The following is a 25,736-nucleotide window of genomic DNA, read 5'->3' on the forward strand; positions in this document are numbered from 1 at the left end:
TAAAACAAAAAGTGGAAAAAAGTGACAAAGTAATATACGTTCATTTTTAAAATTCCTTTTAAAATATAAATTCAAATTAACATTGTAGAACGTATTATTGTACAGATGTGGCTTTTATTTAATGATGGCATAGATACGCTATAATCGTTATTACTACTACAATTTTGGTGTTATTGATGGAGTTAATCGATATGGCAAGTGAAAACGTAGTAACATCAAATTCAGTTTTCTCATAGTTTTCCATTATAGAGAAATTTCATTATCATACATTTTTTATTAAAAGATTTTTCGCAAAAATGAATAATAACAGTTCTGTTACTGTTAAAATGGTTGTTACTATCTTGATATAATGGTATAACTTTTTTCTTTCCAAAAACAATTTCCACCAAAATTAAAACAAATCGTTCAATAGTCCACACATATACTTCTGCGGCAGTTGAACTAACTAAATAATTCTTTTACTTACTTTTTATGATGATAACATTAAGTAGTTTACCATTATCTACAAGGCATTGGTCGGCACACACTGAAGCATTGCAATTGCAGTGTGCACTGGTGGATTTATGTTACAGTATGGAGTTAATTAGATTGGCTTCCAATAAATAAAATTTTTTTTGATGGCCAATAAAATTTTGTCATTAAGTGGTATTAATCTTTATTATTAGGGAAACTTATGAATATGAAAAGTTACGAGTATATCAAGTGCTTTGACACTAAAATTTTGAGAAATTTGAAATGTGAAGTTAATTGATTTGGCTCGTGAATGGCTCATATATCAAATCAATTAAAATTATGAGTAAGTGGACCCCACTTCCCTATACAAATACACATATAGTAGTAATTTGTATCCAAAATGATTTTTGAAAAACTAGAATGTATAATATTATACGTACAACAAAGTATATGCAGAGACCAAACCCCCTGCATAACTGGAAAACACTGCCATCTGTTGATTGTAGCATCACAAAACTAGTCATACATAACATTACATTAGATTTTAAGTAAATTAATTTACTGTAATGCAATTACTTTGCATTATAGTATATTAAAATTTGAAAGCATTAATATTCATGAGAGTAATTGCACAGTGCTTGATTTATTCAAAACACAAAAACAAGTTTCTAGATTATCTCAAAGACCCTTCTCGAACAGACTACATATATAGTCTGTCCATATGTTCCTTATATATTTCTGAACCCTTTGACCAATCTGGACCGAATTTCTCATAGTTACCCTCTACAACCCCATGAAATATAGGAGACCACAAAACCCAAGCATCCCAATTTTGTTCAAGATAATTTAAGATTAATGCATTATTATAAAAGCAAGCATTGCATAATAATTAACGAAGTTGTTGTATAATTACTGACAATTTCAGAGCATGGAGTCCTCTGGATTTGGAATCTTTGCCAAAATAATGATATTGATTTGTATTGGCCTATTGTATAATTTTGATGTGGAAGAGGGTTAGTTAAAATACAAAATAAAAAAAATATGAAAAATCTGATAACAATCACAAGTAAAAAATTTAATGAAATCAATCATAATTCTGACAAATTTTATACTATGTTTACCCAATTTTTAAACAATTATTATTCACAAGACATGTGCACACTCGTGTGTGTATCATAGATTTATGTATATAATATATACATAGTTCATTTACAAATATCCAATCAGAACTGTCTTAACAAAGTATTTTTTTTCCATTATTCTGCATACAAAACTCAAGCGTACATTTTTCTTTATAGATAGTGCGGAAACAAATGGGACGAGGTGATAAAATCGGTACAGTCAGCGACTTATATAAAACTTAAGACTGGAGAGAATCAAAAGCTGTGTAAAACTACTCGATTAATTGTTCTCTTTTAGATCGATTTCGTGCGTGTCTGTCTTTCTACGAAGCGTTACGTAGTATTTAATGAAAACGTTAACTTTTAATTTAGATAAAAAATAGTCATATATCATATACAAGACTGTAAAATAGTATATTAACGAGAAATTTGTAATTGGAAATTACAGTTCCGTATTCACTTTTAGATATTAGCAAAATACATAAATACTAGTCGAAAAATATACAATATTTAGATTAAGAAAAGATATTTACACGTTAACGGAATTGCCTTTCCCCCCTCTTTGTTATGTATGGATTGCCATCTTTGATCTAATTTATTGATTTTAGAGTCTGTATGTAAACCTACTGTAGACAAAATTATAAAATACAAATTGGGTATTTCCTTCCTTTTTTTACTATACAGTTATATTTTACATTTTACGCAATCAAAGGGTTTGAATGCTAAAAAAATTCTTTACTTTTTGTGAAGCTATTACACATTTTCTTAAAATGGTTTAACCAATTGGAATGCTTACTTAATTTTACATTTTTGATTCCTCGGAAAGAATTTGAATTTAAATTTTGTAATGATTATTATTATTATTGGAATACCAATATAAGATAATTAGATTTTGAATTGATTAAAATAACATGTCAATGTTATTGTCACATTGATCAGAAAATAAAAATCTGATTAAATGAAAGAGTGCTCATGTTCATGTCAGTCGACTACGTTTGTGAGTCGGAGAGTCCATTATGACGTCGGTAGGCGGTGACCTCTTTCGGGTGTGTCGGGTGAATTCTTCCGTAATGAAAGCGTTCAGTTCTGCGAGAGAGGTAGTTGTCTGACTGCAGTTTCTGCTTCTGAGCCCGCGTGGTAGTCCAGACGTGGGTGATCCGGAAGAATGTTGCCGTAAAGAAACATTAGTTCCGGACATGGTACAATTCAAACCTGAATTTGAAAGAAAAAAAATAAACAAATAAATAAATAAATATTCGTTAGAATTTTACAAATAATGCTAAATCAAGATTTTATTTTAATAATCTATATATATAAAAATGAATGTATGTCTGTGTGTCTGTCCTATGTCCTTCATGCATTACCACACCATTTATCCGATTGCCGTGAAACTTTGGGAAGTTGTTTAATATACTCCAGCGAAGGTTTGTGGCATAGTACGATTGCCATGAAACTTTGGAAAGTTTTTTAATTTTTTAATACACTCCCGCGAAGTACATTTATCCTACGATAGATGGCGCGCGTTTACACGAGCATTCGAGAAGTGTGTTTGATCAATTTCAAATTGTGAAGACCATTTCCCCCTTTCAAAAAATCTCTATATATGCATTTGTTATTTATGATATTTGTAATAATTTTTGTTTAATCACTTTATTTCAACTTTTTTTTGCTAATTACGTATTCGCTCAAACTTAGTTAAAACCTTAACTGTACCCAGAACAACAACCGAAGTTGTAGGAAGAAATTCGCCTATTTTACCGATCTAGGTATCCCCCCTTTTCCAAATTTTAATATCGACTCAAAATAATTTAAAAAGACAAATTACAATAAAACGGTTTATTATCCAACTATCAGAAATTTCACAACATGCCAAGGAAGAGAGGAAGGAGCAATTAAATAATGAAAATTATAAAGGATAAAAAAAAATATATAAAAATGGGGAATATCGCAGCGAGTGTGTGGGTTAAATTTGGAGAATCCGTGCTTCTCACATGGACAACTGTATGTGGCCGGCTCACGCGTCGGAAAACCTTCCGATTTATTCATGTACGTACCAGACGGAAAAACAAAAAATATCGTGTATCCACAAGCACTACAATAAATAAATAGAATTGAAACGACACTTTGAAATATTTTCCCGATGAAAATGAATAATAATAATAAGTTTCAATAAAAATGATAAAATGAAAATTTAATTTTATCATAACGAGTTTGCTTGAATTTCGTTTCTTCTGAGATTGCAGCAATGCGTGACGGGTAAGCTAGTTATCTATAAGGCATTATTCATTATATAATTATATGATATTTAAATTTTCCAATTAAAGTATGCAATTTGATATGAAAAGCAATGGTGTCAAATATTTTGAATGGTAGACCACAAATATTTTTCATGTTCAATACATAGATGATAGAAATTTGCCTACTTTAGTGCTGTATCGAATATGTTCATGAGCCAGACTGGTCTGAGAAACCACCTCAGTTTGGCCAATGAGGGACCAAATTGGCACCACTGACAAAGTATTCTAATGATTCTATTAAAAAATTCCTACGATCTCAATACTTCTCTTCATTATGGGAATGCATTCATAAACAACTAATTCTTGGAATCAGGTGTACACACAAAATTAAAAGTTTGATTTAAATAATAAAAAAATAGTTGCAACACATTCAGATTGCAATGTTAGATATAAAGGCAGTTCTGTTCCATTTTGGTTTAAACTTGATATATAACTTAAAACCACCATTAATCAATCTGTTTCCAGTGAATGCAATACAATAACAGTCTTTTTTTCTTTGACATCTGTGTGTATCTATGCTCAATTTTGCAATACGCACGTCTGGTAGACATACACATTCCATGCACTGTACCTACATCTGTTATGTGGCCACCTACAATTATATTCTGCAACGCAATACCAGACATTAATTTGTCAATTTGCAAATTTACAATATACATAACAAAGTAATACTAAATAATCATAAATGCCTTAAGTGAAAATTTGTTTCTTAACAGAAAATTTATATCTGAACTTCTACAATACCAAACAAATAATATAGTTTTTATCACTTCTTGCTTAATAAAGTGGTGCCTCATATTTTAAATTGAATTTGTTCCTGAAGGCCGTTCAAATTCCAAATCAATACATAAACCAACATCTACCAACCTGATTACAGTACATAAGTAATACACCAACAACATAGGTGAGTGCTTACAGGATGCAGATGACAAATGCGTTCCCAGCAGGTGCTGTATGTAAACGATAATGGTTATCTCATGTTTAAATATATCTGGAAGAAGAGTTCAGACTGGAGGCTTGTGTAGTGTAAATGGCAATGAATCTGCACAGTAAATGGTAGTTGCAGATTTCTGGAAATAAAGAAATATCCCCATCCAGGCCATTTCTTTTCTTTCAGAATTTTCTAATATAAGAAGAAATGGTACCTAATGCACCCTCTAATGACAAATTATTTAGTAATTAATTTAAAATAGTTATGATATAATAGCCTAATATAATACAGTAGTTGTTGTGTCCAAATAAATTTTTTCCATTAAAAATAACAGCAAGTGAATTAATCCATTTCCAGACCTTAAACAATACCCATTCTGATGAAGTTAAAACAGCAAATACACAATTTAAGGTAAAAATAACAGTTAAATGTCCTAATAAATTAAAACATGAAAAACAATAAATAAAATATGCAAGTAAATACTGTATAATAAAAAGAAAAATGCATTTACTGGTTACAAACCGTCAACTTTGGCATCTTAAACATGGCCACTGGATACTCCAAGTGTACCACTTCCATGTGTACAACATTCATGCTTTGCAATAAGTTCCCTTTTCATCTCAATGTGGATATTGCAACTTTTCTTTTAGACTTTGTTTCTTCCATATATTTCTCAGATGACATGGTTAATAAATAAAGGTTATATTGCGTTGAACAGAAAATTTGCTTATTTTTAACAGATGTAGTTAAGGTAGACATGTGATTTGATTATAACAGTTGTGAAAGTTAACATTGCTAATGTAAAATTGTATCCTTTGTTTATAAGCTTATTTTGAACTTTTAGTTCTGTTCGAGAAATTTTGAACTAAAGGGTACAAGGGTGCCCAAAAGCTATTGAGGAAAAATAACAAGAAGAAATTATTAAAAACTGACAAATAACACACTATATATTTTTGGTGTGTTTGGTTATATAAAATAAAAAAAGCACTAAAAACATATGAGTACAATGTGAAGGCAACAGACAACTGGGTGCCCAACACATGGTGTTTATGCTTTGACCAATTTTTTCACCGTGATTGCAGTTTGAACTTGAAGCAGATTCAAACTCCAAAGCAATATTTTGTCAACTTTAGTACTTGAAGTATGAGGTACCACTGTGTGTTAGTGTGCACTTTTGAAAAAATAAACAGAGCTACTTGTTTGTGGCCATAGCTTAGTCAGAAGTTTTTTTAAATCATCATTCACACAAATGAGTAAGCTTTAAAGAAATGTTAGCTCTAGCATGGTTAAAACTTTCGACTTATTAACTGATGTCAATTGCCAATGTGAGAGCCGAAATTGGTGAAATAAGTTAGAGACACAAAACAAAAAACAAGTGCTAAAGACAATTAAAACTGGTTCCCATGGACTTATTTCCTTGTTGAAGGTGACACATTAAATGTCTCACCCAGAACCAACAAGTGACAATTTGACTATTTGTCCCAATGTACTAAGATTCCTAACAAAGTCATGGGAAAAACTCAGGAGGAGTCCCCTAATAAAAGAGGAGGAGATAATGACAATCAGCAGCAGTCGTCAGCAACTCAAACTCTAAACGATGTGTGTTCTGAACTGCCAATTTCAGCCATCACCAATCGCTGCCTTGCTAAAAGGATAAAACAAAAGGATTTTCCTCCGAACAGTGTCTCTGAGGTTCCAATCAAACTGAGCATTGATACGTCATAGGACCAACAAATGTCTAAGGTATTTATTGTCTTGCGAATGAATGTGAGCTCTCTCTCGCAGTTAGGGTCATGATCGAAATAATAAGGTTCCCATATCTATATATCATATTATTAGCACCTGCTAAGCATCTGTAGATAGCTTATAACAAGTCTAGATAAATATACGAGTATTGTTAATTGTTAACTTCGTAGTAGCATGCACTTCTTCTAGTCGTCTCCATCCTGAATCCGAGCACCTACAAACGTAACCGCTCACACGCAACAAAAAGAAATAAAGCGGCCATCACGGTATGTGTCTACCCAGAAGACACACTGGTGTCAGCCCCGATGAATTAATCATTGCAGTCTTTGTCAATGCAATGTCGACCCTTTGGTCCTGTGGTGCCAAAGCATAGGGGGCATTCCAGCATTGTCACACCAGTTTGATGAGTTTTCAGATCAATTTTCCAACCAATACTTTATTTGGATTAAATATGCATTTTGGGTTATTCCCCCCCTCAGTTTAATATTTAACCTTTATTCACCTGTAATCCAATAGTAATTTTTATGAAAGTTTTATGAATCAGAAAAACCCAAAATGACTAATGCTAAATGATGCAGATCATGTAGAGAATAAGAAAACAGAACACGCCAACTCCAATGCAAATATTCTGAGTGCACCATTGCACGAACCAATAGATATTGACTTGAGATGTGATAACCACCAAGACTATTCATTTATATCTTATCCTTCCTCTAATCACACAAAGACAAATTTACGCCTTAAATAATTGCGACTGTGTCTGTACACAACCCTGCCAATTTTTTTGACCTGTGTAACATTGGTTAACTCATTGAAGTCAGTTGAAGCCATGGGAGAGGCAAAGAACTGTCAGTCGGCTTAATGATTTTGTATGGGACATTTTAAAGCGTGTGGCAGACCTCACGGAATTCAAGTATTTTTATTCATTGTATTCACAGTTGCTGGCTCCCGAGATAGTAATCCTCCTAATTTTGACAGATTGATCTGTGATACATTTTCTCTCAAACTACAAATTTTCACCTTCAGATGGCCTGCAGAATTTTGGGAGTGTACCAAAATATCACCATAGAGTTAAAGTCCGGTTTTTGAAAACAGGGGGTTTTTGAAAACACAATCGACAACAATCCACTTTTCCACCAAAACTCTGCCGCTTCCACTAAGTTTCAGGGCGGAATGGGAAGAAATGTAATGACCTTGAATGCGTCCTTGCTGGACCAAAAATAGCATGGGATAAGCAATTTCTCCCTCTCACAGAGTGTGCAATTTCTTTTGTTTAAATTATTTTGAATTTACTGCCTCTCTGCTTTAAGAAAACTCGATTTTATGATACAAAGCAAGTCTTTTTCTTATTTAAATAAAATTTACGAATTAATTTAAATTAAATCATGAAATTTTTTATATGATGGAGAAATGATGTAGCTAATTACATAAATTGATTTTACACAAAGTTTTTCATTTTTTATAAGTGAATGAAGTGTTTTTAATAAAAAATTTATATAATTGTGTGCAAAATAGGCTTAAATAGACTTGGCCGAATATTACATAATGGAAAGGGAAAATGCAGAGACATCAAGTCAGAGAATAATGTCATAGTTGGTCAGTGAAAGTTAAAGAATCACAGATGGACCCTGTTTATAGTAAAGATTAATTTTAATCAAAAATTTGATTATTTTAATATTTCTGTTCAGATGAGAACATAAAAAAATAAATTAATATTGTAGACATTCTGAATATATATAAAAATATTCAACAGAACAACAATTCACGCATCTATAAAAAAGTGCGAGATACATAACACCAAAAACAAAATAAAATCAGATCTACATAACAAAATATAAATCAATAGTCATTTATCACGCTGAAGAATTTATCTAAATCTGATGATAGTAGTCTGTACTTAAATCATAAAAAGCCTGAATGTAAAAATTGATTTACAGTGGTACCTCAGGTTACGAACGCCCCAGCATACGAAATTTTCAGGATACGACATGAAATTCGAGCATATTTTTGCTCCACGATACGAACAAAAACTCACCATACGACGTTACATTAGTTCGCATTTTTCATTTGTTTTTCTTACTACAGTTATTTTTTTTAATGTATTACTTGGCTTTAATTTGAGTATGTTTTTCGCATTGGAACGAATTATTTGGTTTTACATGTAATCGTATGGGAAAAGATGATCCACCTTACGACATTTTCATGATACGATCTCAGTTTCGGAACGGATTAATTTCGTATCCTGAGGTACCACTGTATTTCACTTCAGTGTAGATTATCTAAATATAAATTTTCACAGTTAATTTTTTGTATGTCAGGATAAAGTTACTATAAAATAAAATTTAGATTTATGTATACAATATCTTTCCATTTCCTGGCTAAAAACATCAGTCTAGCTATGATGTTATTCTTAAATATATAAGTGTAAATGATTAATTAGAGATTAATAGATAATATTATTAGAGATTAATATATAAGTGTAAATGATTAATTAGAGATTAATAGAACTATCATAATAGGTTAAGTACAAGGGTCATTTTAAAAGAAAAGAACGTTTTGATTTGACGAGCCATGCAGTTCGCCCACCACTTCCCACTGCCGTGTCACGGACCTTCCCATTTTTTCGTGCCAGTTTGATGCTAACAGTAAGTCACAACGATCGTTTACTGTTTACAGTGTGACTTTGAAATGTGTGACAAACTTAAAGGTCTTGCTAAGTGTGAGGTTCGTAGTGTAATATGCTTTTTTGAATGGGAAAAAGTCTGCCCTATCGAAATTTACAGACAGATAACTGAGGTTTATGGTAATATGATGAATGAAGCTTTAGTTCGAACAAATGGTGGGGATTGTTGTCCAGAGGCATTGTGCTTCTTTTGGATAATGCACATCTGCATGCTGCTATGTTGATGAAGAACTTGCTTCAGCCATTTAAGTGGGAAGTTTTTGAACATCCTCCTTATAGCCCAGACTTGACTCCAAGTGATTGCCATCTTTTCCCAAAACCGAAGGTTTTTTTTGACCGGGAATCACTATGGAAGTGACAATGAACTGAAAGAGGCCATTAATGTATGTTCAAGAACTTGGTGGTAACTGNCTTAAGTGGGAAGTTTTTGAACATCTTTCTTATATCCTGGACTTGGCTCTGAGTGATTACGATCTTTTCCCAAAAATGAAGGATTTTTTCGGCCAGGAATCACTATGGAAGTGACAACGAACTGAAAGAGGCCATTAATGACTGGTTCAAAAACTTGGCTGTAACTGAGTGTGCAGAAGGCATAGAAAAGCTGATGATACGCTATGACAAATTTTTAAATTTGTATGGCGACTATGTAGAAAAATAGCTAAGGTATCATATGTATTGTAAAATAAGTTTTGTTTCATTATCTTAAATAAAAATATCTAGAGAAACAAACATTCTTTAGTTTTAGAATGACCCTTGTATAATAAATAGGAGTAAACTATAATTTCTTTTTCCTGAGTCGACACAATGTTCTAACAAAAAAGAATTCAGATTTCAACTAGAATTAAATGTAATTTAATAATTTAACATATTATTAGGTACATATCTATTTATGTACATTATAGTTTTTTGGTTAAGACTTAAAAAGTAAAGTAGAATTCAATTGTAATAATTACTTATCTATTAATTTATACAAATACTGTGTTATTTATGTTCAAAAATATCAATAAAATTTACATGTAAATAAACAATGCAAGAAAAATATTTACTTACTTGAAAGTGCAATAGCTTCTCTGAATGTTTCTAAATCAGGTTCTCTTGATTCGTCTGGGAGCAAAACTTCCGAATCTGGTGGAACGGTAATTCGTGCTAGTGAAGTAGGAGGAGTTCTAATACCATCGTACGATAATCGTTGACGGGGATTATTCCATATGTGCTGTGGTGGTGTCCTGCCGCTGAGAAAGGCAATCAAATCCTCCCGACGTATATGCTGTTTTCTTCTTTTCGCCCAAGCTATTAAGTCTTTGTTTCTTCTCTGATATCCCCACTGAAAACCCATATCGACAACTCTCTTCTGCGATTCTATACATTCTAAAAAAATTATTTATGTACAATTAATGATGATATCAACATCATATTCTAACAAGATTAAGATCCCCTTCAATGTTAAATTAACAAATTACAAACAATCAAATTACATTAATTAAATTAACAATATTTATTACTTTAATTATTAATAAATTACTCAATCAATCTTGTTATAATTTGACTATCATTTTACATAACTCAACAATTTACAAAATCCTTTAATTACATTAGGAATGACAAAGTAACTTTAGAAATGAAACTTGTTTTTTAATGTTTAATTAATTAATTAAATGTTTAACTTAAAAATATTTTGATTTCCTAAGTCAATAATGTCTAAACTATAAAGTCTATCTGATAATTTCAGGAATACCTCCAAATTTCCATGTATGTTAAATAATCATCATTATGTAGCAAATTAGTCTAACAACTTTCTAATGCATTCAAAAATATTATTTCATCGGCTACCTAATCTCACAAACTTAGTAATAATTCTTATTACTTAATTCCATGTAAAAATTTTCTAATTTTGCTCTTTTCCGGAGTTGTAAATCATTATAAATGATTGAGAGAATATTAACATTTACATAACAAATAAAGTGCTCTATAACTTTATAGACAATTGTGTAATCACAACACACATTAAATATAACAATAACAACTGAAAGAAACTAAACAGTCTCCAAAGAAAAAAATTATGCAAATTACCATCTAATGTTTATCTTGTAAGCTATATTAAATGATAAACTTAGTTAAATATTCAAGATTAATTAATATTTGAGTTTTTAAAATTCTTAGTTTGAATTACTATTATACGTATGTTTTGAGTTTTTAGGAATAGTAGTAAAAATTTCAAGGCAATAAAAGCTTATTAATTTCAAAAAGCAAACAAATAATTCTCTCTCTCCAATTCTAAAGATTAGTTGAGTACTAACTTGCTTAACTAATTATGTTACTAATTTTTCTACTGCATGTTATTCATTACAAATGGACTTTCATTTAAATGTCATATATCACAGGATAAAGCCCATATAGTCATTTCTTCCATAAACACAGTATTATTGCTTTTCAAATATAGTAACATTATGTTGTGATCAAAATTTATAAAGGCTCAAGTACAAGTATTACTTCTGGAAAAATTAAATTAATTACTGGATTTCCAAAACTAAACTTTTGATAAATGATTAAATTTTTTTTTATTTAGTAAATATTTATGTATCAGGTAATGTAAATGTAAATAGATATTTTCTTATATAGAGATTGATAACAATGGAGTTTGTATATCCTTTCGAGGCAGATCAATCATCATGGGCATCAGAAATTCCATACCAAAGTCTCTTTTCTTTGTATTTTTACTGAAATTAATTCAAAACATAAATTTGGTATATAGAAAAATGTCACAGTACTTAAATGTATCATGAATGAGAGATACACCTGTATATAATTAAAATATAATTAAATAATTTGTAGCCTCATGCCTTTATATCATTCATTGCTATGGCTATCTTCATAATTCTTTATTAAATACAAAAGGGATTATTGTCAAAGAAAATAGTCAATGTTTACCAGTCTCTTCTGTGTTGTCATTTATATATATATTTGTCATAATTCATTATATTTGGATCATTATTACATGCAAACTGTATTAGTAAATTATTCACACATTTTTCTTTATATTATTATTATACATAAAGTTTGGCAAAAATCTGTGTAAAAATTTATGCATAGTAACTTATACAGTCAAACACTGTATAAGTTGCTATGTATATTCAGTTTTGCAATATATATGCCATAGTCATATGAGGAAATTTGCCATTTCTTGAAGAGTTAACACATCTCATAATAGACATTTGTTTCAGAATCTGTTTGGTTTTTCTGGTCTCTTCTTGAAATGTCTGTAGATATTGAAATGGGTGTATATTTCAGCACATGGCATAATAAATAAATGTGGAAACATTTAACTATTTCCATACTTCTGTGAGATACTGTGGGTTAATCCCTACTTATTTGGCAACAGTCTGCAAAGACCGCCCACGTTATTGTTTTGGATGGCTTTTTATCGAGTGGCAAAGAAGGTGAGCAAGTTGGCAGGCATCCTTTCAGAGACAGGAGACAGGTTTAACAAAATAATGAAATAAAGGTTTATTATACGGCTAACACTAAAATGCAGGAGGCTACACAGAGTTACATGCATATATCTCTAGATTATATAGGCTAGATGTAATTAACATAAGATTACAAAGTCTATGATTGACAACTGCTTAGTCCATTCTATGACAGCTATGCCTACTTCTGTTTGTTCACAGATAGAGAGATAGAGAGTTCACAGTCTGCTGATAATTATCTCTAAAGTTGGAGGAGTGCTATATGCAGTGATAACAGTTCTTTATGAAAGCATTGGGTGTTGTCAATGTCTTCTAATGGTGTCTTCTCAAAGGACTAGGTCAAGTCCATTGCATGGAGGTGTGGGAGATGGGGAACCACTAAGACCAAATAAAATGTCTGTGTGCAAACTCTTGAGCTTCCGGTGGTTCGCACCTTTTATATGATTGTCGTGGGAAATCTAACACGTGATCACCTTCGTTGACGATGACGGTGCAATCTTGACAGCCACTTGTCAACTTTGCCACTGACTTGTTACTATAACCAGTGACCTCTGATCTAATTTCTACTTCTCCGTTTTTTTCTAACAAAGATATTTACATTTTGAAAACAATTAACATTAATTTTTGATTTTAAGAGCCACATAAAAATCCACGGGCTCACACTTCTATATATTGTAACATGTGGATTTCTGGATACTGGAAACATGTTCTCAATGACAATTTTTACATATTTTAAATGTTTATTTTTAAAACTTCTCCTATGAGCCTTCTTTTGATAACTATTGTGATTTGCCAGGCCACAGTGGAGGATGCAGATGATGATAAACAAGACCTAACATATCTGGAACATCCACAAAACTGTGATGTATACATCCATGAAAATCCAAAAGTGTGGCAAACTTGGATTCAGTCCAGATTCTCTCAAAGCAGTATGCAAATCTGTCTGACCATTTTTGTCAACTGGCCACTGCACTTCCAATATTCAATTTGTGCAGTCTATTTACAGTGAAGCACAAAGCTGCTGAATTAGAAAATAAAATTATGCTGTATTGTCGCCAAGATTACATTTTTACTGCTTTCTTGAGAATTTAATATTTTCAATTAAAATTACTATAAATAAAAACAATTACAGTTTTATTGCAGAATGGTGTATTTAATCACACAGCATTCATTCCTGTTTTTTGTTATAAAAATCCAGTAACATAGCCAGGAAAAAATATATTCAGGAGGAACCCATACTTTACAACATTTTGTTGAACGAAAATTATTAGTAATTTTAAGTTTCTCCATATTTCATTTCATTTACATTTTACACCCATTAAACATTATTAAATTCAAAGTATAATATATAGTATTTTTCATGTTTACCAAAAAAGTTATTTTGCTATAATTAATATATACATTTATTAAAAAGGTATATTTTTTATCAAACAATTTACATTTAAAAAAGCTACAACATACAGAAGTGCAAAAACATTTGGTTGTTTTGTTTATGCCACATGTTAACAAGCCATTAATGTTACATGAAATGACTAGTTTTATTAGACAGATATTAAAATGTACACTAATTTCAACATAGAAACCAGATTAGCATTTCAATAAGCGACTAGAAAAACTAGATGGATTCTGAAACAAATGTCTATTACAGGATGTGCTGGTGCTTCAAGAAATGACTAGGCACTTCTTAAAATAGCAAATTTCAGCAAGGCAACAACACGTACTGGTACCTGCATATTTTAAATTAGCAACTTTAAATTGTGGTTTAGGGCATAACAATAGTGAATTCAATTTATTTTTTGCAAACTAGGTTATACTGCCACAATAGAGACTACTCTATATTAATATTACAAATTAAATCCAATTTATTAATTAAGTTCTTGATCATGCTTGTTGGGTATCCATTCTCCCTAATGATTTATTTTATATAATCTAGCTCAGAGCTAGATTATATAAAACAAACCGAAAGAGAACATGGATACCAAAAGCATGATCAAGAGCTTAATTAATTAGACACATTTAAAATCTGAAGGCATATACCAAACTAACATATATTGAATTTGTTATAAACAATTAAATTGAAATATTTACAAATATCCTAAAAGTTAATATAAAAATTCTAGTCACAGTTTCTTAATTTTATTTACCTTTATATAGACTTGTAACACTACCTGCAGCATTTTGAAAAGGCACCCATATTGAAACACCATTCTGTCTGTCTGAAATTATATTAAACACATTTAATAAACATGGATGCCTAAATTATACACAAAACTAGTCAATTACAAATCAATCCAATAAACAAAATAAATTTTTTGTAATCATAATTTAAAATGTACAACTTTTTCTGTAACTTAAAATCAAAATTTTAGCAGTAAGTTATAATATACCATATCAATATTCAAATCAATTAATATAAGATTTGCAACTTAAGTGGAAAGAAAAAAAACAGTGTTGCACAAATTACATATTATAACAAAAAATCTGCTTTGTTGGAGCTCTAAATATCATTTAGAGTGAGCTTGTCAAGCTAGAATCAGAACTGTGTGAGGCTTCTCTGCATGGCATTGTATACTCAATACCATGCAGAGCAGTCTTGCAGTTCTCAACTCATCATTTGATCCAGCCATTTTCCCTTCAAATATTTTAACCAGACCAAAAAAATAATTTGTACTAATTTTGACAGTTTAGGATTTTGTAATTTAAACTGTGTTGCTATATTTCATAGGGTCCTAGACAAAGATTTGGCCTGTTGAAAAGGACAGCTGGAATTCATGATAACTAGTTCATCAAACAGCTCACTATTGACCACTTATATTCTTATACAGGTAATCAGTAGTATAATAAGACCCCACTTAACACAGGGGATACATTCCAATAAGTTTGAGTGCTAAATGAAACAGCATTAAACAAAGTCATCTTAACACTTATGGGGATAAGCAAAACAGAAGAGAGAATAAAAAATTTATCAGTTTTTTTTGGTAACATTTATTGTTAAATACTTTTTTATTACATTCATTATAGGCTTATTTATTGCTAATATCAATATTTATTCATAAAACATTCATGAAAAATCAAAAAAAGTTTGAGTAAAGAAGTTATGTTTGTGATGAGGAAGATTCTTCCTCATTTAACATCTTTTGTTTTTTGTGAAAAGTCATCTAACATTGCCTCTTCTTATTTCATTCAGCAAGCAGTTGTTGATAGCAAGACATTGCATCCATGACACTTTGTCTTGCATTTTGAACTTCTATCAAAATTTAAACCATTTTGTATAAACTGATCCAAAATTTCCATTATAGTGGCTAAACTAACTTTTTTCAGAAAATCTATTGAAAGTTTCTTTTGCTCCTCATCTAGAGAAAACTAATTTCGTCATCTTCATGCACCTGTTGTTCTACTAATTCTTTAAGATCGTCATTGGAAAAACTTTCATCAGTTGTAACTTCTAATAATTCTTCAATACCTTGCGCATTTATAATATTCAACCCTGTCTCATTAGCTAGCTTGACAATTTCATTGACATCAACAATGGATTCTCATGTCAACATTCTTGCTTAGTTCTGGCCATACATTCTTCCATACTCCTTTCAAACATTTCTCAGTCACCTCATTCTAGGAAAGATTGTCGTCGTCTACAGCATCCATGATATTGTAGTTTTTCCAAAATTCTCTAATGGATTGTTTATCTTCTCCATCAGTTTCATCAATCCGTTGTTGGAATGTCTGCTGCAGATAATAAGCTTTAAAATTTGATATTATGCCTCTATCCATTGGTTGGATTAACAAAATTGTATTTGGCAGCAGGAAAACCACTTCTACTGGAATGGATATTGTTAAGTCGAACAAATGCGTTGGATGGCTTTACAATCAAAAGTAAAGCTTTCAGTTCTAGTTTTTTAAATTTGCAGTGGTGTTAAACAGACAGGCAAAAAATGTTCAGTAAACCAATTCTGGGAAATTTTCATAGTGATCCAAGATCTTTTATTGGACTCCCAAATTACTGGTAAAGATGACTTTGAAATTCCCTCCATTACTCTTAAGGTTTTGGAATGGTAAACAAGCAGTGGTTTTAATTTAAAGTCTCCATTAGCGTTACCACCCAGTAGAAGTGTTAAGTGATCTTTTGTAGATTTAAATCCTGATGCTTGCTTTTCTTTGCGGGATGAAAATGTATGTTTTGACAGTCTCTTCCAGAAAAAACCTATTTCATCAACATTGAAAACTAATTCAAGCTTCTCCAGTAATCTGTATGTTATGAAGATTGTTTTTGTTTTTAAATCGATCAAATCACCCTTAAAGACTAGCTACGAAATTTTTGCTTGTGTCACCTTTTTCATTCTGAATAAGATTAAAAATTGTTCTCACTTTTTCCATTATAATTGCTTGATTTAATAGCATATTGCATTCAACTTCAATCCAGATGGAAAGTTGTTTTACCATTTTCTCAAACACATTGCTTCTGGTACAGGTAATTCTTGTTGCAGAAGTTGTTGTGATTGTAGTTGATGATAATACAATTTTCGTTTTGTCCATTCTGTTGAAGTTGACAAATTTAATGCAGTGCCGATATCAGATTCCATTCACCTGCATCTAATCGTCTGAGCACCTGCATTTTAGTTTCCAGTAAAATGCTTTTTCTTGTCGCTTTACCTTCTATTTCTTTGCAATCACCCATTGTAAAAACTAAAAATTGCCATATTTATCACAATAAAATAAAATATTACGTTTATATCTTTATACGCACAATAATGTTGATGACTGACCATAAATCAACTGTGACATGGCAAATATGCATTCAAACTGCTATGATATGCGCCGCGAGACTGCATGTGAGTATCAAAGCAACAAAATTGTGCATGATTTCTGGGAATCCCAATATTGCGTGCGATTTTGGAGGAATTCCAATACCACCACATAATTCTGAAACAGCGTTAAGTGGGGTCTTACTGTACTTGTGTTTAGCTAATACAAGCTAATACATGTTTAGCAAAAGCAAGATATTGCCTGGTGCAATGTTTTCATCTACGTCTTATAGATAACCAGAAGAGATGAAGACATTTACTTTCTGAATTTCAACATATCTAGCTGCAGTATGTAAACTGCAAAAGATTATCTTAACAAAAGCTTAAGCCACTTTCAAGAAGGAACACAATAAAATTACTTCATTTTAATCATTTCCATTTGTAATACATGAAAAAGAAAAGCACCATTCTGCTTGGATTTTATAACGATCACAATCCAGATTTGAAACTTACATTTCCAAAAAATGTTCCCATATGTAAATTGTTTCAATTTTGAATATGACATTTTTGGATGTATCAATTGATTATAGTAAACAGACAATCGTTTTCTTTGTGATCCATGTAAGGGTGGGCCATTTCATACCAAACAAATCAAGCAATGTTGAATGCTGCTGGATTCAATTACGTTATTGAAAATAAAGAAATATGTCAATTTGGTTTCACACACAAATTAATTTTGTCCAGTCCAGTCACACTGAATCAAATCAAGACTTGGTGCAATTCAGCTAGTTGAGTTTTTAGATTAGTCTTGATCAGTCAATGGTAGGAAAAGGTGTATTGCCTATCTTTTCAAATAGAAGTATGGAAGATTTAATTGTGTTATTATAGGATTTTGAAGCAATCTATAATCTGAAACTATTCTGTTTATGAATTTTTCACATACATTAGAATTTCACTAATTCAGATTAATTTGAACCAAATTAGTGAGGTTTTTACTTGAAATCAGTATTGTATAGTCCAAAACTTACTTTAAATAAACTCAGATTTATACAACATGTACCCGAACCAGTTACCGGTGTTGGAGAACTCAAATTTATTGTGCATTTTATATAAAACAAGTAATGGTTTGACAAAGTTTTACATTGCAATAATAGTAGCATCATCATTCATTCTAATTGCCAACATATATTACTTTATTTATGATTCCTTTTCTAACTGTTCTTAGACAGATGCATCAAGATGTGATCAAAGAGTAAAATAATAGTTATTAAAGCCCAGATTATTTATACACGCACATCAATCTCTGTCACATACATTTAAAAAAATTACATAATGCATAATAGTCCAAATTACTGTAAATTCTGAATTAGTGAGGTTTTACTGTATAAGATTTCTTACTTTAAATAAAATAATTGTAGGTTTATTCAAAAGTGGTTGAAAGATTTGTCTGGATATCTAATAAATCTGGAAACAGGTAACCGAATGACCATTAAAACAGGTCTTCTGGTATTTATAGGATAAATACAAAATAGTTTTTGTCAGCTCTTTCTTCTTGTAATCGACATTTGTATGCTTGGAGTTTGCAGCAAAGTTAGATGGAAAAGATAAATTACTATCTGGTATTCTACTTCCAAACTGAACAGTACTTTCTCAAACACTTTCAACTAAATAAAGTATCTTTATATTAACCACATATCATGTTCAATACAATCAAAAAATAACCAGCTACTAAATGAATTTCATTCAATCTCTTACCAATGAGGTATCAAAACACAATAGTCTCTACAGTCTGACATATCCAGTAATCTGATACACTACCAAAGGGCAGCACACATGAAATTTTCATATTACTACTTGATGTATGTGAGAGGCCAATGTATGTGTATACTGTCAGTCACTAGTTTTTGTTGCAAACAAAACAAGTCTCAACCATAAACCAAAAGTAGACAAAGCCAAACCTCTTTGGATAGATATTTTACCAAGCAACCATTATCCAGTGAAAGTACTGGCGAAAGTGAAGGAAAGAAAGCAAAAAGCAGTGAATAAAAATTTTAAAAAAAATCTATATATAAAACAACAATAATTTTTTTTATCTTTTCTAAGTTATTTTTAAGTTATTGTTACATTATGTTATGTAAGTTAAGTTTTAGTATCATTTCCCTTCTCACGCCATCAGTTTACACCTCCACCATCGTCTATCCTCAAAGGTAAAGTACAAATAAAACATTTTTTTTTTTATCAATTATTATTCTATTATGGTTATTTATACATTTACAACTACAACACGCATTTTTCAGTGTTTTCCTTACTATAGTTATTTTTTTAATGTACCACTTAGCTTTAATTTGAGTGTGTTTTTCATGTTAAAATGAATTATTTGGTTTTACATGTAATCGTATGGGGAAAAATGATTCACCATATGACATTTTCATGATACAATCTCAGTTTCGGAACAGATTAATTTCATATTCTGAGGTACCACTGTACATTTTTTAATAGTTTGCAAACATTTTTAACAATTAGCAAATAATTAAAATTTGTAAATAAAATCTGATAACAGATGGTGCTACAACACATGATCGTTATTTGCCATCCTACACTTAGGAACAAAAGTGAAGACAAAGAATTACATGGACCTCCTGTTACAACAAATCTGGCTTTGAAGTCTAAGCATTAGTGGGATAACCATAGTAATATCTGTAAGTTTAACAGGAAGTGGCAAATGGTAAAAATATTATGGTTATCCTGCCAAATAGCTAAAGTACATCCTTAATTAATCTTTAAGAAAATATTTAAAAATATATGTAAAAGATATTAGGTTTCACTACTTTTGTTATTACTAATTGGTCTAAGAGAGTAATGGAAATTGTCAGTCATATAAGAATGATGTCTAGTAGATACTGTGGCTTGATGCAGCTTGACTTTTTTGGTTTTAAGCCTATTTCAGATATAGTCAATGATATATGTGGAATGTCCAAGAATGTTGACATTGATGTTAGTGAGTTGTTAGAAAGTCATTGATAGCCACTTTCTAATGAAGATTTGGAAGAGCTAGCAGTACAAGCTTTGCTAAAGAAGACAAAGAAAGAAGTTCAGGAAACTACATATATTACTCAGGTTGTCACCAAAAAGACATCTAAAGAAGCTTTAGCACAGACACAAACTGCCTATGAATCTTTATGATAATGATTCTGACTGGGAATGCATTCTTTCATTCAGAGTTGTAATGCATGCTCCAAACCATATATCATCTTGGAGGAGAGAAGGAAAAAGACCAACAGAGATTTGTAAATTATAATATAGGTCTGTTTAAATGAGATTAATTCCTTCAGTATGAAAACTGACTATTAAACAGTCTATTAATGACTATTAATGAGTATCGTCATCATTTATATAAAGTTTAAAATTAATATCAATTAGTCTTCTAATAACACAGCAAAAAGCAAAATAAACACAAACTTTAAATTGACTCTGTAGATAAGTCAGCTTTACATTATAAATGTTTTTTACTTCCTCAGGTATATCCTTTCAATTTTTATTTTATTTTACAATTAGTATCTACAGGAATTATAAAAACAATGTTTTTGTATGAGAAAGGTGTATCAGAAATGATAAAAATTGAATGAAAATTGTATTATATTTGCTAGGCTTAATGAAACATAGAAAATAAAGCAGTCTGTACAGAAGTTTTCATTTTAAATCTTACATATGCTTTATTACACCTTAAAAATTTCTTCTAGTTGTGGACCTCAAACATTGCTGAGCCCCTGGACCGTGGAGTTTGTGAGGGTGCTTTTTATGACCCTGGGTTGAAGGTCATCCTCGAGACAATTACAAACTTCTCTCAAAAGAATGAATTCTACAATAAAGAAACTTAAAGCAGAAGATTTCTATTAAGCTTATAAAGAATTGTTTAAGGAATGGTTTCAAGAAGGTATCATAGAAGAGGTACCAGTAAGTGAAACTGAAGCACACTCAGCCACTATTTGTTACATTAGCATGTAATGAAAAAAAAAATAGTATGACCAAGATAACACCCATAATTCCTCATAGAAACAGAAAGGAACACCCAGTATTAACAAAGGTCTTGAAAAGGAATAAACCTTATAACAAGTCACTTGTCTATAGAAAGTGTAGTGTAATGTTAGGCTGGAGTCACTCTTACAGAAAAAAAAAAGCTCACATAACTGTAATGACAATTTTCCATTCAGTATGAATTCCGTGTTTCGCACGTAAAATTACGGAAGAAAAGAAAAACAGAATAAAAAAAAAAAATAACAAACTTTTCACAGTTTATTATTATTGGTATAGACTAGTTCTAAAGTAATTAAACTAAGCAAATTCTACTGTAGTTACTTTTATTCCAAAGTATTTAAAAAAAAAAAAAAATACATTTTACAAAACAGTGGACAGAATAAATTAGTTCACATTACTAGCATCGCTATATCTACATTTATGCCAGAATAAATGTAGATATAGCGATGCTAGTAATGTGAACTAATTTATTCTGTTCTCCCACCAATTCAAGCTAAACATGGCTTATCCTTTGACTTTTTTCTTTCTGAGCTTCCACGATTTTGAAGCAGCGACTCAACTATCAACACATGTCAAAATGGCCGCTGGGCAGCTCACACAGTTTCTCATTTTCAGCACAGCAGCGGTGTTGTAAACGTAACATCACTTCCAGCGATCTGAATGGTCAACATCTACATCTTATGGCCAGATAAAATTTTCCAACAAGCATCTGTAAAGTTGATTTTCCAGATATTTTACACGTGAGGGACAAAAATTTTCTGGATTTGGCTTTCAGTTTATGTTTTCAGTGGTGTTTTTCTGTAAGGCCAGGAACATATATGCGTAAAATTTGGTGTAAAATCTAGCATGAAACAGAACACGTAAACATTTTTCTGAAATTTTGGCTGAAACATAACTGAAAAAAAAGTAGAGCATGTGTCTACTTTTTACACCAAAATTCCTCTAATAAAGACGTCAAAGTAGACAGTGGTTTTTATTCTAACAATGGCAGCAATGAGGGTTAACCCTAAAATTGTGACAATCTTGAAAAAACGAAAAATAAATGAAATAGAGGAGTTTATTGAATCTGTTCGACCACATCCGTGTCACGTATAAGACACTGTATTTAAACAATGTTTATGGATGGCTATAGGTGCTAAATTTCAAATAACAGTTAGGTCTAGTAGAATCGATATATAAGCCTAGTATTTAGATCACATGTTCTTTATTTGAATTTGGAATACAAGTCTATTAATTTAAATTTTCTATACTATAGCAGAGGAATCGGAGAAAAAAATGAAGGTACAAAGGGATAGATATATGAGAGAAAAAAATTAATAAAATGTAGCACCGTTAGCAGCAGTGGCGTTTCCTATTCGGCCAGAATTTATACTGGCCGAATACAAAACGCCACTGCTATGTGTGTTCTGGCATAAAAGCATAAAACAGAAACTGAACTGAAAGCTGATTTCTGATTCAGTTTTCTGCCACATAATTTTATGCATGTGTGTTCCTGGCCTAAGTGTGATTCCAGCCTTAGATATAAAAAAAAGCTTTCTTACAGATAAGTTTGTTTCCACAGAAAAAACTTCATAAGATTTTTATGGAATAGAAGTAATGACAGCGGAAAAGTGATGTTTGATGTATCTTGCAGTCCTCTCTTACTTGGTGCTGTGATTCATTATCATATTGTTCATTAACTGCAACAATGACATAACTCAAAATTTTGTTTTTGAGTTGTTTGTATAAAAAGAGAAGTTCTGGCTTATAATTTTTTACTGCTAGAACATAACTGAGTTTCTAAAACTTGCCACAAAAGACCAGTTGTATCACTATTATATCAAGTTGGTTTACGTCGATACTGTATTACATGTATCATTGTAATTTTTTTTTATTTTTCAAGTAATTAATAGGTCCTAGGCAGTCTTAAAAATTTCAATGATGGGAGTAGTTGTGTTGCCTCTAGCAATAGTGGAAAGAGTTCTAGTTCTTCATTCTCTTCGAATCCCCCTTTGAAGACTGACAATTTAATTGGTGATAAGACATGTATGTATGGATGAAATTAAGAGTTACAGTATGAAAAACATCCTGAAATTGGAAATTTAATGTTGATAATGCTAATCACATCATTACCACCACCACAGTAAGACCAGAAAAATGATCTTATGTCTTTAGTTAATAAAAACTGCATACTCAAATGATATGGTTTTGTAAAGTATTTGAAGTTTGGTTAAAGTTAATTTTTTAAAAGTTTTATCTTCATTGTTTTCATGTCAGTGACAATCTACAACAACAACATGATTTAGAATAATTCAGAATGAAAAGTATGCAGTTGAGAAAAGGCAACTGAACCTTTATTTTAAATAATAGCAGCATAATACAAAATGAATTTTCATTGAAAAAGGAATTTTACATCAAGAGTGTTGTAAGTCAGAATAATGGCTGTTTTAATGCTAAATGATGATAAAGAATTTAGTGTGGCAAAATTATTGTATTATACCGATATGGCATTTCAATATGATGATCCTACAAAATTATGATAATTCAAAACATTCAAACTCATTTTCTAGAAAATTATGAGTTTTGAGTTACATTATTTATGTAGCAAATGAGCTATATTCAGCAAGAAATAAGAAAGGTGATTCAATACATCCAAAAGACATGATCTGGAAAACTATGAAGTGTTTTTACGTTGAAAACTGTGTAACAAGTATTCAAAATCAAAGTGAGTTCAAATGTTTTATAGTTATGTATCAAGAAGAAAGCATTTATAGTTAGAAATCAAATGTTTTATTCAAGTGGCTACTGTTATAGCTAAACAAACATTTTTAACTGAGAAGATGGAACTATACAGACACAACTTTTGAATAATATGGCTGCTACAAATGTATTCAAATACTCTGGGATTAGAATAGTGATGCATTTAAAATAAATCCAGACAATATGTAATGCATGTGTTTTGAAAGGCTTTCAAAGAAGATAATTTTAGCTACTGTTCATTGAATTTTTATTCTTTATATAAAAGATACATGACAGTGCCCAATGAACAAAATAAACCACTCCCCCACATTAACAACAAGAAAATACTCTGAGTCTTTAGATACAGGTAGCCCTATTACACTGAAACAAACAAAGTTGATTGGGAGAAGATGGTGAAAGTGTATAAATAATCTTTTAAATTATATTTGGACCATATAAGGATTCCTAGATGGTTATATAACGAAAATATTTATGACAACTGCTCTTTATATGTTTTCTGTGATTCAAGTAAATTTGTTTAAGTTTTTGCATATTATATTTATGTTGAAACCGGTGGTGCACTGAGACATCTGATGATAGGGAAGCTGTGTTTCTGTAAGAAGCCGATTTACAGGGGCAATAAGTTAATTGAGCGTCAGGGTCCATTCATATTCGTTTGTTCGATAAGCCAGTAAAAACCGTACACTTCTTTAAATGTATTTTTAATAGATTACCTGATATACTTAATAAACAAGTTCAATATAATTACCCCTGTTATTAAATTCAATAGATTCCCTATGCCCTCTAAATGCCAATTCTCACTTTGAGAAAAAACACAATACAGTATATCTAAATTAATAGATGTTATATCTATTAGCTGGAATTAAGTTATAATTTTATTCTGCTTTGATTTCCAAATTGCTTCAATTTTACGAAAGAATTGATGTGACATTTATGATTTTTGTGTCTCTTGCAAGCTTTACTCAAATTATTTAAATCTTCAAAGCCATTCTTATTCCACACACTAATTTCATTTGAAAATAATAGGCAGCAAGGCCAAGAAAACAATTTTTGCATTTCTATGAATCCACAAAGCAATTTTATGTCTTCATAAATTTTATTGTGAAAATGTCGAACAAATTTTTTTGTTGACGTATTTATATTTAATTTAGGCATTAGTCTCTCTCTCTTAATAATGTTTTCTTTTTCATTATATGGTCTAGAGCCAAAACTTTTTTAAAATAAATTTTCAAATATCGCAATTACATTCTAAATCGCTAGCCATGATACAAGGGCTAAAATTAAAAATAAAATTATTAAAACTTACTTGGGAAAATAAAATTTGATGGATATATAATTATACATACCCGGTACAAAATATTCAATTACAGTAGAACCTCCATTATCCGGATTTTCGATTATCCGGATTGTTCAAAATAAACAAAAATTTTACGAATTTGCTGATTTGCACTTGGCGAATTACGATACTGTTTATGTACGTGATGGAATGCATAACTTTTTTTGTTTCAACAACGTCTCACCC

The 25,736-nt window shown here is 30.9% G+C and overlaps 1 protein-coding gene across 1 annotated transcript in view; it reads right to left on the bottom strand.

The window, feature by feature from the left end:
* Window positions 1–1,189: 1,189 nt before the first annotated feature.
* LOC111613278 (UPF0472 protein C16orf72 homolog) overlaps window positions 1,190–25,736 on the bottom strand; it is a 32,836-nt gene continuing 8,289 nt past the window's right edge. Inside the window, exons 2-4 of the mRNA XM_023354631.1 lie at window positions 14,843–14,914; window positions 10,282–10,599; window positions 1,190–2,786 (exon numbers count right to left, since the gene is read on the bottom strand). Coding sequence (XP_023210399.1) covers window positions 2,551–2,786; window positions 10,282–10,599; window positions 14,843–14,914 — 626 coding nt within the window. The 3' untranslated portion in view covers window positions 1,190–2,550. The remainder of the gene's footprint in view (window positions 2,787–10,281; window positions 10,600–14,842; window positions 14,915–25,736) is intronic.

This window comes from Centruroides sculpturatus, unplaced genomic scaffold (genome assembly GCF_000671375.1).
Source record: "Centruroides sculpturatus isolate CEXI.00-Female unplaced genomic scaffold, Cexi_2.0 scaffold134, whole genome shotgun sequence".
Lineage (NCBI taxonomy): Eukaryota > Metazoa > Arthropoda > Arachnida > Scorpiones > Buthidae > Centruroides > Centruroides sculpturatus.